This window comes from Mytilus trossulus, chromosome 3, assembly GCF_036588685.1.
Source record: "Mytilus trossulus isolate FHL-02 chromosome 3, PNRI_Mtr1.1.1.hap1, whole genome shotgun sequence".
NCBI lineage: Eukaryota > Metazoa > Mollusca > Bivalvia > Mytilida > Mytilidae > Mytilus > Mytilus trossulus.
The window spans coordinates 9,697,469-9,714,113 of record NC_086375.1 but is presented as its reverse complement, the minus strand read 5'-3'; the positions used below and the strand labels follow the sequence as shown (position 1 = coordinate 9,714,113).

Genomic DNA, 16,645 nt, shown 5'->3' with positions numbered 1-16,645 from the left:
ACATGTATGGCCCTCAGCTATGAGCACAACATATGTGTTAAGGAAAGCAACTTTATATTCCTGTTAAACCTTGAAAAATTGCAACAATTTTCTTTGCCATCATCCCTGGTCATCCCTATGATAAATCTTGCATTGCTGTCCATTGTTCTTGCAGAAAGATGTTTCAATCTTAGTTATAATGCACCCTTTGGCCGTGGGGAAAATAATACCAAGTTTCATTAGTATCCAAGTCATTAAAAAGGTCTAAACTGGATCAGACTTTGCCTATCCTAAGCCAGGAACCTGTAATCCAGTGGCTGTCAGTGGTTGCTGTCTGCCATATTGCGGTATTTTCTTCATTTTTGTAGCATAATTCAAGCTGTTGGCCATCATTTTTCAATTGTTCTACATTTTCTCATGGTGGTGGCTTAACGCTGTATGGTATAGGGTTTGCTCATTGTTGAAGACTGCATGGTTACCTGTTATTGTTTAAACCTTAGTCCTTTGGACCAAGAATAGTGGTGTCAATGGCAAACTGTCTTTAATTTTGCATAATTGCTAATAATGCCCCCATCCATGCATCTGGAAATTGATTTCCGTTATCTAACTTCCTTAACCAAATGTTATTAAAGTTATACAAAATGCTTATTTACACAAAACTCAGATCCTCTTTTTTGCTGTTCTTGAGTTATGTCCCTTTATAACATTATACATGTATGCAAGTGGATACTTTCCCAGTTTTTTTTGGTATGCAAAACATACAAACCTGCTATTATGGATTCATTATTATTCATCAAATACAAATTTGTGGTTTTCATGGATACAGGTGAACGACAAATTCAAATATTTAACAAATTACAAAAGTTTTTATCGGGTTGTATGCAGATTTGGGCAAAACCATGCAATCTCATATCTATGAAAAGGCAAGTTTTACGCTATCTACAAAAATTGGTTTCCACGAAAATGAATGAATCCACAGCATTTGCGAAATATCCTCTTGTGGCTCTTATAACAATGATATACAGTGTAACCTGCATTATCCGACACAATTAGAGACCAGAAAAAAATGTTGGATTAAGCATGGTGTCAGAATACTCAGATGTTTTCTACAAGGATAGGCATATTTGGGACCTTGAAAATGTGTTGGTTAAAGCATGATTTTGGAAAACACAGCTGTCGGAATAGACAAATTACACTGTACATGTACAAGTCTCATTTATATCATTCATGGCATTCAAAAGTTTTGGACACAACTTTCACAGACTAACAGAGCTTTTACAGGGGACTTAACTATCATACCTTTTTCCTAAGGTTGTGAGACGCAAATTACCCAACATGTCAGAAAATAACACAAATAAATTAAAATATTTAATGTCATGTTAGACAACGTTGATAATGCATTTTATTTACAGTTTATATAAAATTAATATGGTTAAAAAGAAGGTAAAACATTAAAACATATCTTATATGCTATTATACAGTACTATACATCACAGTAAAAACTAAACAAAATGTAATAAATGTATCACATTGTAGCAACCATTTGTATTGGACTACAGTAAAATCCATTGTTCTTAGTAAATATACAAAAAATAGCTTTTTTTAGATGATAATATTAATGCTTTTCTATGTTCATTCAACTGCAAAATGCAACCCTAAATTAGAATATATTAACGCTACAAACATTTCAGCTTTTTGTTCTAATTCAAAGATGTTGAGAAAAAAAATCAAATGTTGGTAGATAAAGAGCTTTACTTGGCCATAGTACAGGTAACATTAATAAGCGGTCAAGTTATCTCTTAGAACATATGAAATTCAATTGGAGGTCATATGACCTTAGTACAGATGACCTCAAGTCCTGGTCAGATGACCTAAGTACAGATGACCTCAAGTAGTGGTCAGATGATCTTAGGACAGATGACACCAATGGGATGTCAATTGACCTAAGGAATGATTAAATTAAAGGGATGTCGAAATAAAATATACAAACAAAGATAAATGAAATGAAATGAAATTGAAATAAAAGTGAAAGTGAAAGTAACATAAGATATAAACTATATTCCTGAAATAATGCCATACTCTTTATGAGGGAATAATCAAAACAAATATGTTATATGGTAAATAAAAACCCTGATTTGATCAGAAATGTAAAAATATCTATGCATAAAATAATAATAATTCTTAATATAATCTGCTGCCATTTCTCATTTCTAAACTTTTATTAATAAAAAATCATTAAAATCTTTTTAATAAAATATCATTAAAATCATTTTGATAAAATATCATTAAAATCATTTTGATAAAATATCATTAAAATTATTTTGAAAAAATATCATTAAAATCGTTTTGATAAAATATCATTAAAATCATTTTGGTAAAACATCAATAAAACTAAATTTGCATTGAAGATAATCACAATAATAATACAATTGTGACTGCAAAAAAAAAATCTTTAAATCTAGCAATATTCAAGTCTATGCAAAACTTAAAAGATAAAGTTTTCATCTTATGATAACTCAAATGGCTCCATTATATAGCATGCTTAAAATTTTACATCAAAATTATATTTAGCTAAATAAAAACAAAGTGCATCCACATATGTGACTAAACTTTATCTATCTATGTGATCCACGGTTATCCTGTTTTAAATTGTCTATGATGATCAATGATCAGGACATATTTTCACACAATTTCAGTCATTTTGATGATCCTATCGTGTAAATGAATTGCATAGTTGAAATGTATTAATGTAATATGGATTTTGGGCGTCTATGTATGTTCTTTTTTAATCCTGAGTTAACGACTCTTTCAAAATTCTTCTCAAGATTTTACCACTTGGTGCTTTGGGAATAAGATCAATGAACTGGACTCCTCCTCGTAGCTTCTTATAATAAGCAGCATTATCTAGAAGAAAAGATAAAGAATATTTATAGGTCTTTATTAAAGAAACAATAAACATGTGACTTTTAATGTTAGAGATAACTATTTACCTCCCTTTTTAAGTCAGTTGATTTCTCAGTAAGTAATGCTTGCATGCAAATAAAAATAATAATAATAATTCAAAAGTGCCCAAGACATGATCATTGATGAAAATGGTAAAAAAAATCTCGGTTATTCATATAATGTTGATCAATCTGTTGTATTTCAATGTAAAGTAAAATTCAAACTAAACAGTCAAGGGATACAAAACTGAAGAATCATTTGTTGACCTCATTGAATAAATTGAAGATTTTTTTTATGGTTGCTAAATGTAGGAAAACATTGCTTGATGGACCCAATTTATCAAATTCTGTATCCACCACATTGTTTGATAATGCTACAAGGAGCAAGAATGTTTCCAAAGTACAAGGATGCCTGTCATACCAGTGGCGGATCCAGCCATTCGAAAAAGGGGGGGGAGGGGTCCCAATCCAGGACAAAAGGGGGGGTCCAACTATATGTCCCATTTAAATGCATTGATCGTCCAAAAAAAAGGGGGGTTCCAACCCCTGGAACCCTCCCCCTGGATCTGTCACTGCAAACTATCATTTCTATGTTCATTAAACATGAAATTGAGGTCAAAACTATAATTTGGCATTAAAATTATCAAAATCATATCATAGGGAACAGAGCATAAATTAGAAAACATAATTGGCAGTTAAGTGTGGCATAAAAACCTACCTTCTACATATTGAGATATCTCTCCAGCTGATACATCAGAGTTTGGTTTCTTGACAATGTATGCTCTCGGTACTTCTCCAGCCTCATCATCAGGCATACCTATCACTGCAACATCTTGTACTGCTGGGTGATTGAGGAGCAGATCTTCTAACTCGGCTGGAGCAACCTAAAACAAAGAGTACATTACTAGAGTTTGATCTTCATCTTCAGAGTTTTCTGCTATGTTTTAAGTCTGGTTAAGCAGCAGTAAGTAAAATATTAGAGTTCAACTTTGTTCTCCTGAATATATTTTTAGACTCAAGAGAAATTGACATATTTTATATATACCATGTACATTGTTTTTTGGCCAACAAATTGTCTTTTGAATTAATGTCGCATTGCTCACATTCCATTTGACGTATACTCCACATCTCTATATGTGATGGTCCTCTAAAATCAATATAAAATGTCTTTATTTTTTTTATTGATTAATTGTTTGTGTTTGTACACCACTTTTAAATGGTGGAATCCAGAATGCCTGGAGAAATCCACCAAATTCAATAGGAAAACTGACAATCCTAGTCAATTAAGAATGGAGTCAAGTGCACCCAAACCCATAGTGGTTGAAACTCTTTTGTTTGAAGTTCACATATATTTAAAGTATCTAAATAATATATAAGTGTATTTACTTACTTGATAACCCTTATATTTAATTAATTCTTTCAGTCTGTCTGTAATTACAAAACTTCCATTGTCCTTCACATAACCAATATCTCCTGCAAATAAAAACAACAGATTTTTAAATAATGGAGGTAATTCATGAAATAAATGTCTTCTGTGTATTTTCTACGGGGTCTAATGGGGGGTTCTGATCCTGGATCCCGCTTTCCGTTTAGTCAGATTCCCATATCCTGCTTACACTATGTACGTAAGCAATTCTCATTTTTTTGTGATTTCCCGGGTCCCAAAGACCTTATTTCCCGTTTACACGCCACAATAATTTGACTTACACATGTCACGCTTACAAAAAAATCGTCAATCCCGTGTCACGCTTAGACCCAAATGAGACCCACTGTACTAATTTAATAAAAACCTTGTTTAATTATCTCCCCTGAAATGTATACTTTTAACCAAAATTTGTATTTGCCTCTTTCAAATAAACAAAACTAAGTTTATAGTTATATATTAACATAGCTTATACTATTTTTGTGAATTTATTATAAAAAAAATATGGAATTTGAAATAAAAGACACAAAAAAATGTTTTTGCAAATTTCATATTAAACCTCTTTCATTAAATTCCTTCCATATTACATGAGAATATTACACGTCTGCCATAGTCATGACTGAAAATAATGACTGAAAAATCAGTACTGTAATAAATAGAAAAAATAAATTTTAGCACCACAAAAGTGGTTATATCTGCCAAAAAATCTGCCATTACAAGGAGGACGCACACGTTCTCAATTCCTGTTTACTTCATACACCTCTACTCAGTTAAATTTTAGTTTTTTTATAACTAAATGAATAGTTTTCATTATACAACTTATGTACAACTACATATACATTTTTTCTGGGGAAAATTCTTTAATTTGTCCACATATAGAAGAAGTTTACTTATTTTTAATTGCTTGCTTCCAGGAAACAATTCGCCGACATATTTTCAGTATGCATAGTGACCCGAGCGTAACCCGAGCGTAACCCTCGTAGTAAAAATCTGGTGACCACAATACGCATTGAAATAGACAAATATCTGATTATACATGTTAAACACGTGCTCAATACCTATGCTTTGTGTGATTTGTTTACTATAAGGTGACAATCGGTAAAACTCGTCTTCAAAACACAGCATTTAATGAGAAAACCATATTTAGTCTCATTGGGGGGTTCTGATCCGGATCCCCCTTACTGTTTTGTCAGATTCCCGTATCCCGCTTACACTATTTACGTAAGCAATTCTCATTTTTTTGTCATTTCCTGGGTCCCGCAAGACCTCATTCCCCGTTTTCACAACACAATAATTTGACTTTGATGTGTCACGCTTACAAAAAATCAGCAATCCCACCTCACGCTTAGACCTCAATGAGACCCACTTTCTAGCATAGCAGTCTCATCATAGACATCTTTTATTCATATTTTATTCATCTTAATAAGAAAATTATTATCCTTGACCTTGCTGATCTACATTCCAAACTCATGCTTTGTTCAAAATAAATACAACATTCCAAACTCCTCCTTTGTTCAAAATAAATACAACATTCCAAACTCATGCTTTGTTCAAAATAAATAAACAGGACAGATAGACAGACAGACAGTCAGGACCAGACCAGCAGACAGACAGTCAGGACCAGACCAGCAGACAGACCAACAGACAGACAGAAGTGACATATATTTGGTTTAATTTAGGAATGACTCTCATATTTTTTTTGTCTATGAAGAAATATCATAAAAAATTTGGTGAACACTGAATAACGCGTGTAGCACGCTTGGAAAACACTTCCAACTTTAAAAAAAAAATCTGAAAAGTACAATAAGTTTTCACTCTAATTTATTACATGTATGTAAAACAAATTCAGAAATAAAACTTCTTACATCTAAAGCATAACCTAGTTTAACCTTATTTAAAATGATTAGATAACCAGAATTAATTTTGGTCTCAAGTAAATAGAACTATGGCTATGAAATGTGATATGTTTGTTACATGTCTCATGTTTTTAATTGATAAGTATTTGAATAAAAATACTACTATTGGTTTTCAAATGTAAACTCTTTCATTATAAACATATATTCGTCAGATATTTTAGTACTATAGACCTTATCAATTTTCAAGTTGATTTTGGAGTTCTTAGGTGGATGTTTTTCTTCTTTTTTTCATTTCTTTATTGGAAAATATTGTAAATTTGTAATATATTACATCAAGATATTTATAAAGACAACCTTGTAAAGGAACAAATATATGTATTTGAATGTACAGAAGTGAGGACAGAGATCTGAACTATCAAATCGGGATTACCATTCTTTGTGATATTTTCTGGACGTTAAGCAACCAACAATCAATCAATCAATCTTTGTGATATTTTCTGGACATAAAGCAACCAACAATCAATCAATCAATCTTTGTGATATTTTTACATGACATCAAACTGCTCGATCTACTAACGAATTAAATGAATTAAAAGACACATTTCCATATTTACAAACAAGATAACACTATGAAGATTATCTGAATTTTTCATACAAATTTTCGACAGAAATAAAAGATGTGAAGTGCTGGATAGCAGACAGGAAAAGAAAATAAGCAGTTAATCTGGATTTAATCAAACATAAATATTGTTGACAAAATAAAAGTAAGATAGCTGACCAATTTTGATGGGACTAAAATTTTAAAACCTACATGAGGCACCATATATATTTATCTAAATTCAATAGAATGGGAAACTTGTTCTGCAAGAAAGTTCCTGTGTCAAGTGCAAGTATTGAACCTGAACATGAACCTGTTCTTCCGTGTCAACTCTGTGAACAATTTCTACTGATCAAATGGAAATGTATGAACTGTAATATTGTTATGTGTGATAATTGTGCCTATCTACATTTCAGTTCTAAAGTTGGAACAGATGCCACTCATCAAATTGTAAATACATAATAGATAAATTATATTTAAAAAAAGATTGAATATTATGTTGTATTTCCAAAAGAGGAACAAAAGGTACAGAAAAGATATTCAAACTTGTATGTTGTATGTTGAAAACAAAAGCTGTTAATTTCTGTGTCATTTTGTCTCTTGTGGAGAGTTGTCACATTGGCAATCATACCACATCTTCTTTTTTATATTGAATACAACTTATGAATACATGGCAAATGAAGAAGAGACAAACAATTATGCACAAAACACAACAAAGAAAACTAAAGACTGAGTGACCAGAACATTTGGTACCAAATCTATGAGATATATTACACATCCTTGTCTTTCACAAGTTTTTGAGTTAGAGCATTCATAATGGATGTATATCCAGAAAAGCGCTTCAGACGCCCTAAATTAATAGTATTATTTTCATTTAAACAATAAAATTATTTTTGCTTGAAGACATCAATACTCACTGTTTTAAAGGGTTAATTGTTTCTGTTGAAAAAGAAGTACTTCAAATATGAATATTAGATGATGTGGACAGTGACATATCCAGGGTGGTCCCCCTTTATGTGGATGATAAATGCATTTGAATGGGGACATATAGTTTAAACCCCCCTTTTAAAAAATGGCTGGATCCACCAAATTAGGATATAAAGTCAATGAGACAGAAACTTGAAAAAAAGCTACTGTAGAGGTTATTATTCATATTTTAATTTCCAGCCTACGTGTGTACCCTGTACAAAATCAGTAATTTTTTCATTTGGAAATAAAAAAAATAGCTCATCATACTGCTGTCAAAAATGAAATATTCAAAGGATTAACCTGTATGAAGCCATCCATCTCTTATAATATCTTCTGTAGCCTTTATATTATGGAGGTAGCCTTTCATAACTTGAGGACCTTTAACACATATTTCACCGACTTCTCCTACTTTATCTAACTGGGTGTCAGTATCTGGACAGACAATCTGTAAAACAAACATTCTTTCATTGATAAATTAGGTGACATGGCCATTTAATGATAAATTACTTGACATAGTTATAGGACATGTTTACAAACAGATAAATTATGTCACAAGTCATAATAAATCGAACTAGTTGCAGAAAATATATATAGTAAAAAAAAATAATATACTATATTAAGATAAATTGTTAACAAAATAAATTGATTGTAAATTAAGATGTTAAAAAAAAGGCAAGTCAAATAAAATTTTATTCATTTTGTATCCTAACTAAACTTTATATTTCCTTCTAGTCCTGTAGTCAAGTGGTTTTCTTTAGTTCATGTCTGTCATATTTGTTTTTAATAAATTGTTTTATTATAAAATAGGAAGTAAGTTTTCTCAATTGAATTGTTTCATATTTTTCATGTCTTTTATAACCGACTAAATGGAATGGGTTCACTGTTGTTTTCATGGTTGAAGGCAGTATCACTGTATGTTTGCCTTTAATTCCTTGCATCCATTTTATTTGAACTATGCAGATTGTTGTCTCATTGGCAACTATATAACATTTCCTTATTTTATATAGACATTTTCACAAATTCACACCCATAATATTATATAATTATCTTAATTTAAATGAAAAGAACGTAAAGATTACACTGTATTTCAAGGGGGACTGTCTATATAAAGTTCAAAAACATATGGTTTAGGCAATTAAGCAATCTCCCCATTTGCAAATGAACATAAATCATTAGTGAAAGTGACAAGGGTAAAGTTGATAATGCCTCCTTTGACAAGCAGCAGAGGCATAAAAATATTTAGTATTGTCAATGTTAAAAGAAAAAAGTAAACCTACTTTACAAAGTGTATTTGGGACAACTTTTCCCACAGATCCTCTGGTATTGGGTACTGTATCAACATGGATAACTGGACTCGTCTCTGTCATTCCGTAACCTAGGAAATAAGAAAAATAAATAAACTTCATGAGAGGATTGTCATTGGTCCTCATTTCTGTAAAATTTTTTCATTTATTCAAAATATTGAAGCACCCCATTGTTCTCTTATCTTTGCTTTTTCCTAATTTAACCCCATTTTCATCCTCCTACGTATAACATAAAACAAAGTGTAATTTAGTGTGTAGACATAAAGGTATTGAAACAAATCAGGAAATCCTGCAACAAATGATCGAAGCATATTTTCGAATAAATGTGAATTCATTTATTTTTATGGGTACTAATTTTGTAGACTGATGAACAATTGTATTTTTGTGGATACTTGATTTCATGGTTTTTCCCAGAGTCTGCTTACAAGTCTTTAGGATATGTATACTAGTTTAAAAATTTAAAGAAAATGTTCACCTATACCAATAGTTTCCACAAAAATTGGTAACCTACAAATGAATCTACCACTAAATAATGGGGGAGAACATCATATTTAAGGCTCATATATCCCTCTGAATCTTAAATCAGAGTTATAACTCACCTTGACAAACAGGTGCTTTGAGTCTCTCCATGACCTCTTCTGTCAGGGAATCTCCCAGTGGTGCTGCTCCACTGATCAACTTTGTAATACTGGACAAATCAAACTTACTCACAACCGGATGTTTGGCTAAAAACAGTATAATGGGAGGTACCAAATGTGCTTGTGTTACCTGTAGAAAAAGAATAACAGTATAATAGGTGGTACCAAATGTGCTTGTGTTACCTGAAGAAAAAGAAAAACAGTATAATGGGTGGTACCAAATGTGCTTGTGTTACCTGTAGAAAAAGAAAAACAGTATAATAGGTGGTACCAAATGTGCTTGTGTTACCTGAAGAAAAAGAAAAACAGTATAATGGGTGGTACCAAATGTGCTTGTGTTACCTGAAGAAAAAGAAAAACAGTATAATGGGTGGTACCAAATGTGCTTGTGTTACCTGAAGAAAAAGAAAAACAGTATAATAGGTGGTACCAAATGTGCTTGTGTTACCTGTAGAAATAAATATAGAATTTGCTGCATGAATATAATGTGTTAACTGTTGATATTTATAGCCTTTTACTTCTTTGCTGCGAATACCACTGTCTCTCTAATATAATTATAATCAAATTAACTATTGTCATTTCATTGTCTTAATTTTGTACGCCATAACCATTTAATGTAAATGTGTTTGTGCGAATAAAATATTGTCTATTGTCTATTGTCTATTAAAAGGGGGAGGGTTGAGAGATAAAAATAAAATAAATAAAGAATGTGTCCATGGGAAATTCTGCAGTTTTTTCAATTTACAAAGGGACATAACTCAAGACTGGTGAAATTAACACCACCCAAATTTGAACTTGATTTGTGTTTGGTAATAAGCAATGTGTATAAGTAATGAAAATTTTGATTGAGGCAAATTAAAGTTAGAGCGGAAATGGCAAATTTTGCAATTTTTCTGTTTATTAAGGGACATAACAAATGTCATGCCACCCAAATTCAAATTTATCAGTGTTAGGTGCAAATAAGTTTGCTGTTTGGTGTAAGTTAAGGCTCTGTGTTGAAAACCATACTTTGACCTATAATGACACACTCAAACCACATCTTCTTACATCTATTGTGTAGGAGCTTCATAGTATTTGAGTTAAGAGTAAAAGGACAGAAACTAATTCTGGTGACTAAAAATAAATAGTTACCAGCATAAAGAGTTTATCTTGATATCTTTTTTTTGTTAAAAAAAAAGTCTTGTCCTAGAGTTGGATTCTCTTAACAAAGGGAGAATTACACCCATTCAACTTTAAAAATCATAAAAATAGAAAAATAGGACAAGGCGATATCTGTCTACAATTGATAAAATTAAACCAAATATCAAAATATGTCATCTAAACCTTCAAATTCTAATTTGGGAATAAATAACTGATTAAAAACTAACCTTGTAACCTTGTAAAGCTTTCAGGAACATTTCCGGGTCAAATCTTGGTTGAGTGACAAGTTTACCTCCATCTTGAAGAACTCCCATCATCACAGGAGACAAACCATAGATATGGAAGAAAGGAAGAACTCCCAAACATGTATCTTCTTCATTCACACTTATTAATGGTCTGAAAAAAAATTGTTCCATATTTCAAGCCACTCTTAATTAATTCAAAGTTCTCAGGTAGATATTGGTTTTTTAAATAAATTGATTAATTTAGCTTCAACTCATAATTTCAATTTTTTTGAATATTTTTATTTTTCTTTTGTCTTCAATTGAAAAAACATAAAGCTGTAAATTTATATGTAAAATCTGAATATGCCTAAAAAAAGATTTTTTTTATATAAAATAAAACATTTTCCCCTCTAAATATCTAATTCTTGGCAGAAGATTAAATGCAATTTGAAAATAAATTTTCACTTCTTAACAATCTATGGTGAGATTAAAACTAGAACTTTTATCGAACACATAGATATATTTTAATAGGTAAAGCTGTTGCTCATAATAAATATCAATAGCAAGCTCCAAAATGAGGCTTATGTTGACAGTTTTTGATGATTTGCACTAAATGCAAAAAATTTTGTCTAAGGGAGCTACTTTTTAACTTCAAAGGGAGGGGGATATGTTCGGTTTTTATTTTGTTTGAGTCAGTAATTTTTCTCACACAATTTAAACATTTCTAAGGTTTTTGTTGCTATGAATCAAGCATGATTTGTCTCCCTTTTTTTAAGAGAATCAAATTATTTTTTTCAAAATTTAACACTACCTATCTGGATTCAGATATATTTTTTTTCTCATCTGCTTGACCACAATTTTTTTTTCTTCATTTTTGGGATCAGATTTTTTTTAAAGAAAAAACCATAAAGTTGAAGTTGAAGTTAAAAGGTCTAATTTCCATTATGAACATCTGAAGAATGTTTTATGGCAGATTTATGATACATTTTGATTTTCGAACTCAAGTGGCTAAAAAAGTGTCCAGACCTTCTCATTTTTTTCTTTAAATGTTTTTTCGTTTTAAATTTGAAATAATCTAAATGCAATATCATCATTTTTTAAATTTCAGTTGCACAGTTTATCAATTAGTACATGTAGTAACAAATAAATTTGTCCTTATTTGACTCCAATGACCTTGAATGTTGTTTCCTGATATGACAAGAATGCTGGTGATCTATTTCGTAATTCTGTTTATTTTAATGGGATGTTTATAAGATAAAGTATCAACCTTTGAGTCAATAGCTTACATATGCACTGGTTTATCTAAATATTAGTGCAAGTTCATTTGGAAAGGGAAACTAATGTATAGGGGTTGATATGACATTGTAAATTCAAAGATGAAAATTTTAATGATGCCATCTTATATTTTATTTTTCAAAATTTCGTTAAAAATTAGTGAATCTATATTAGAAACAACAATTATACTTTATTTGGGGCCCTTTATAGCTTGCTGTTCAGTGTGAGCCAAGGCTCCATGTTGAAGAAGTACTTTCAACTATAATGGTTTTCTTTTACGCATTGTGACTTGGATGCAGTGTTGTGTCATTGGCACTCATACCACATCTTCCTACATCTATTTTACAAGTGTTTTCTACACCTACCTGAACTGTAGAAGATTGGAAACTATATTACTGTGTGTCAACATAACCCCTTTAGGTAGACCAGTAGTACCACTTGAGTAAGGCAGAACCACAACATCTTCCATTGGATCAATACTGATGTTCTCTGGGAAGGCCTTCCCATCATCCTCTAACAAGGTGGAGAATGGTCGGTGACCGTCTGCTGTTCCAAACACTACTATGTTCTATAAAATAAAAAGAAAAAGTAGATAGAAGAAGATGCGGTATGAGTGCCAATGCAACGACTCTCCATCCAAGTCATAATTTATACAGTAAATCATTACAGGTCAAAGTAAGGTCTTCAACACAGAGAAGAATGAATATACCAAGAATAATTGAAGGAATAATTTAAGGGGCAGATCACAGGTCTTTAATAGTCCCTGTTACTTTTTCTAAGTTTTGGGGTGATGCAGCACAAGATATATATTATGGCTTTTTGTTGATTGCTGGAATCCTTATGCTGTTTTAATTTCTGGTTTTATTGTGTTTTGAGGTTGCTGTTTTATATCTTCTGCTTTTTGAATTCTGAGTTGAAAAATAATCTGTTGAGAACTTTTTCAGTTTCTAATGAATATCTAACAGTCCCAGTCCCAACTAATGGATAACATTACCTTAATAATACTTTTGAGAACTTTGTCAGTTTCAAGTGCATCTTTAACAGTCCCAACTAAAGCAGGAATTGTAAACAAACTGCTAGCTCCTGAGTGTTCTAAATGTCTAGCCAGTTCCCCTGTAACAAAAAACAACATTGTATACACAAGTTTAGTGAGAAAAAAAACAAGTATCAAACAATCATTTCTTATGAAAATTAAAGAGAGAAAAAATAACTGAAATTCCTGCTGTTACAAAAGGGGAAATCACTCTTATTCAACAAAAATTGCAAATTGAAAGATTTTTTATACTCCACAACAAATTTTGAGCCTGTTCCAAGTTAGGAGCCTCTGATCTTTGTTAGTCTTATATGATTTTTAATTCCAGTTTCTTGTGTATAATTTGGAGTTTAGTATGACGTCCATTATTACTGAACTAGTATATATATTTGTTTAGGGGCCAGCTGAAGGATGCCTCCCGGTGTGGGAGTTTCTTGCTGCATTAAAGACATATTGGTGACCTGCTGTTGTCTATTCTATGATCAGGTTTTTGTCTCTCTGACACATTCTCCATTTCCATTCTCAATTTTACAACATATAAAAGAAGAGTTACAGCATATTTTTTGTTATATAACCTCAAATTAATTTTTAGAGGATATTAAAATATCATAAAGACAAACCTGATGTGTAGGCTGGGTTCATTGTAGTGACAATAATGCCTGCAGCTGCGGCCCCTAACATCACCATGGTAAATTCAGGGCTGTTTGTAGAATATATGGCTAAAACATCTCCCTTCTTGTACCCCATCCTGGTTAAAGCACTGGCTACTTTAATAGCATTCTCTTTCAGTTCTGTATAAGTATAGGATTTCTCAGTGGTGCCATCTACCTGTAAAATTGTGACACAAGTGTAATATTTGAGTAATGGAGTCTTGTAAAATTTTGATATGCTTATGATATTAGGTAGAAAATAATCAGAAACAAGAATGTGTCCATAGTACACGGATGCCCTTCTCACACTATCATTTTCTGTGTTCAGTGGACTGTGAAAATTGGGGTCAGAACTTTAATTTGGAATTAAAATTAGAAATATCATGTCATAGGGAACATGTGTACTAAGTTTCAAGTTGATGTAACTTTAACTTCATCAAAAACTACCTTGACCAAAAACTTTAACCTGAACTTTGCACTATCATTTTCTATGTTCAGTGGACCAAGTAATTGGGGTCAAAACTATAATTTGGCATTAAAATAAGAAAGATCATACCATGGGGAACATGTGTACTAAGTTTCAAATTGATTGGACTTCAACTTCATCAAAAACTACCTCGACCAAAAACTTTAATCTGAATCGGGACGAACGGACGTACAGACGGACGCACAGACGAACGAATGAACGGACGAACGGAGGCACAGACCAGAAAACATAATGCCCCTCTACTATCGTAGGTGGGGCATAAAAAACCTGTAACAGTATTATTTGGGTTCAACTATGTGTAGATTCAGAGGAGGCTATAGAATTTATGCCCCTTATCTCCTTCTTAAAATAAAAAAAATACTTTGAAAAACTATAAAATAAACCTTCATTGTGTCAATATAAGCACATGTTTTTTTTCCCCTCCAGTTGTCACCAGTCCCTCATCTTCTATAGCTTGCTTATTGGTGTTGTTTATGCACATTGTTGAAGACCTATATGGTAGTTGCTAACTTTTAAACCATTTTGTCTCTGTTGGAGAGTTGTCTCATTGGCAATCATATCACATCTTCTTATTTTTACATTATCTCAGAGAAATATGTATGTATTAAAGTGGCATTTATATTCACTCACCATGGCAACATTTTTACTGAATTTGTCAAATCTTGGAAACAAGAAGTCTGTAAGAGAAACATTAGGGATGTCTATGTCTGGTATGAGACTTCTGTGTACTGCTCTTTGGTCTGATGTACTGAAGCTCTTCACACTGGTCTCCACACCAGTCCTGTCATTTCTGTTCCTTTTTGCAAGGTTAAGCAGAGGTCGACTTGACCGAAAAACTCTGTTTAAACAACTGTTAGAGGCCATGGCTATTTCTGTAAAAAAAAAATATGAAATAGTTCAACACTACATTGATTCAATAAGAGGATTCATAGGACCAAGAGTTGTAAAATTTACTAGTTTCCCTCTGGGAGTCTTCAAATCAACTTGGAACAAAAGATCTGATTGTGAGTAAATATTTCTTCAGTCAATAAGAAATACTGTTATATTCAAATCTTGAAAAGTTTTAAAATTTCAGAAATAATGTCTAGTCTTGGATTTTATTTTTAACTATTCTTCATTTTTATGAGAACCATTTAATGAAGCAGTTTTTAGGAAGATCAGGAAAATCTGAGTTGTCCAGAAATATAAGCAGATGATAAACTTCTTTGAAATAGAAGTTTTATAGAAACTTGCATTGCAACTAGCTCATTCACATTTCTGATGAGTTTTCATGAACAAATTCAAACGACCTAAAAAATATTTGAGTTATTTCCCTTCAATACATAAAATATTTGTAATGGTGGGGACATTAGAATGCTGTTCTTTTATTTGGAAATTAATGTATCTAAAAAAAAACACACATATAATAAGTTATTTTTCCCAAAATGATGGAATTTCTTTTCAAATTTTCAAGTAAATATTGTAATCAAAGGACCAATTGTCTCTTTAACAAAATTACATGATTTAATATAACTGATCCAGAAAAGAATTTGAGGGGAGAACCCATCCAAACCATCTCAAAAGTCAAATATTTCTTTCCCCATTTTGCCTCCAGTCTAGCTGAATCTACCAAGGAGCCAAGGTTTAACAGTGGTCAACTTTTTTTTTTATATATTTACACAAAATCCCCAGAGGCTATACCTTAAAAACTTTTTGATTAAAGTTTAGTTATAGCAGTCTTCTTACATTTAAAATCTTATAAAAATTTGCCCTTCACAGTATGAATTTGAAATACTGTGAGAGTGTCTTAAATCCATGTAATGTTATCTCAATGTTTATTTAATGTTTTATATGTCCTTTAAATGTCACAATTTAAATAACAATAAAGGTTTGATTGAATACAATATAAGTTATAAATATTATAGCTGTAATAATGTGTATAATGTTACCCTGAAATTAAATATTATTACATGTGTTAAATAATGATATAAATCTAAAATTTCAATGTCTTCCCTCTCCTTACAAATCAGTTGTTTATCCCATCACATTTCTTATGCTCTATTTGTTTTCTATTTTTAATAACAACGTAGTTAAATGGGTCTCAATATTTTCTAAGCTGAAGTTCACTTTAACTATAGGCTTTGGCCT

General features: G+C 31.6%; 1 protein-coding gene across 4 annotated transcripts in view; it reads right to left on the bottom strand.

Moving 5' to 3' along the window:
- Positions 1–1,334: 1,334 nt before the first annotated feature.
- LOC134710116 (uncharacterized) overlaps positions 1,335–16,645 on the bottom strand; it is a 33,653-nt gene continuing 18,342 nt past the window's right edge. For all 4 annotated transcript variants that reach the window (XM_063570320.1, XM_063570323.1, XM_063570321.1 and 1 more), the window contains 11 exons: positions 15,149–15,390; positions 14,002–14,209; positions 13,343–13,461; positions 12,714–12,916; positions 11,077–11,245; positions 9,671–9,839; positions 9,045–9,142; positions 8,068–8,212; positions 4,312–4,394; positions 3,640–3,805; positions 1,335–2,883 (listed from right to left, as the gene is read on the bottom strand). In XM_063570320.1, coding sequence (XP_063426390.1) covers positions 2,765–2,883; positions 3,640–3,805; positions 4,312–4,394; positions 8,068–8,212; positions 9,045–9,142; positions 9,671–9,839; positions 11,077–11,245; positions 12,714–12,916; positions 13,343–13,461; positions 14,002–14,209; positions 15,149–15,382 — 1,713 coding nt within the window. In that variant the 5' untranslated portion in view covers positions 15,383–15,390 and the 3' untranslated portion in view covers positions 1,335–2,764. The remainder of the gene's footprint in view (positions 2,884–3,639; positions 3,806–4,311; positions 4,395–8,067; positions 8,213–9,044; positions 9,143–9,670; positions 9,840–11,076; positions 11,246–12,713; positions 12,917–13,342; positions 13,462–14,001; positions 14,210–15,148; positions 15,391–16,645) is intronic.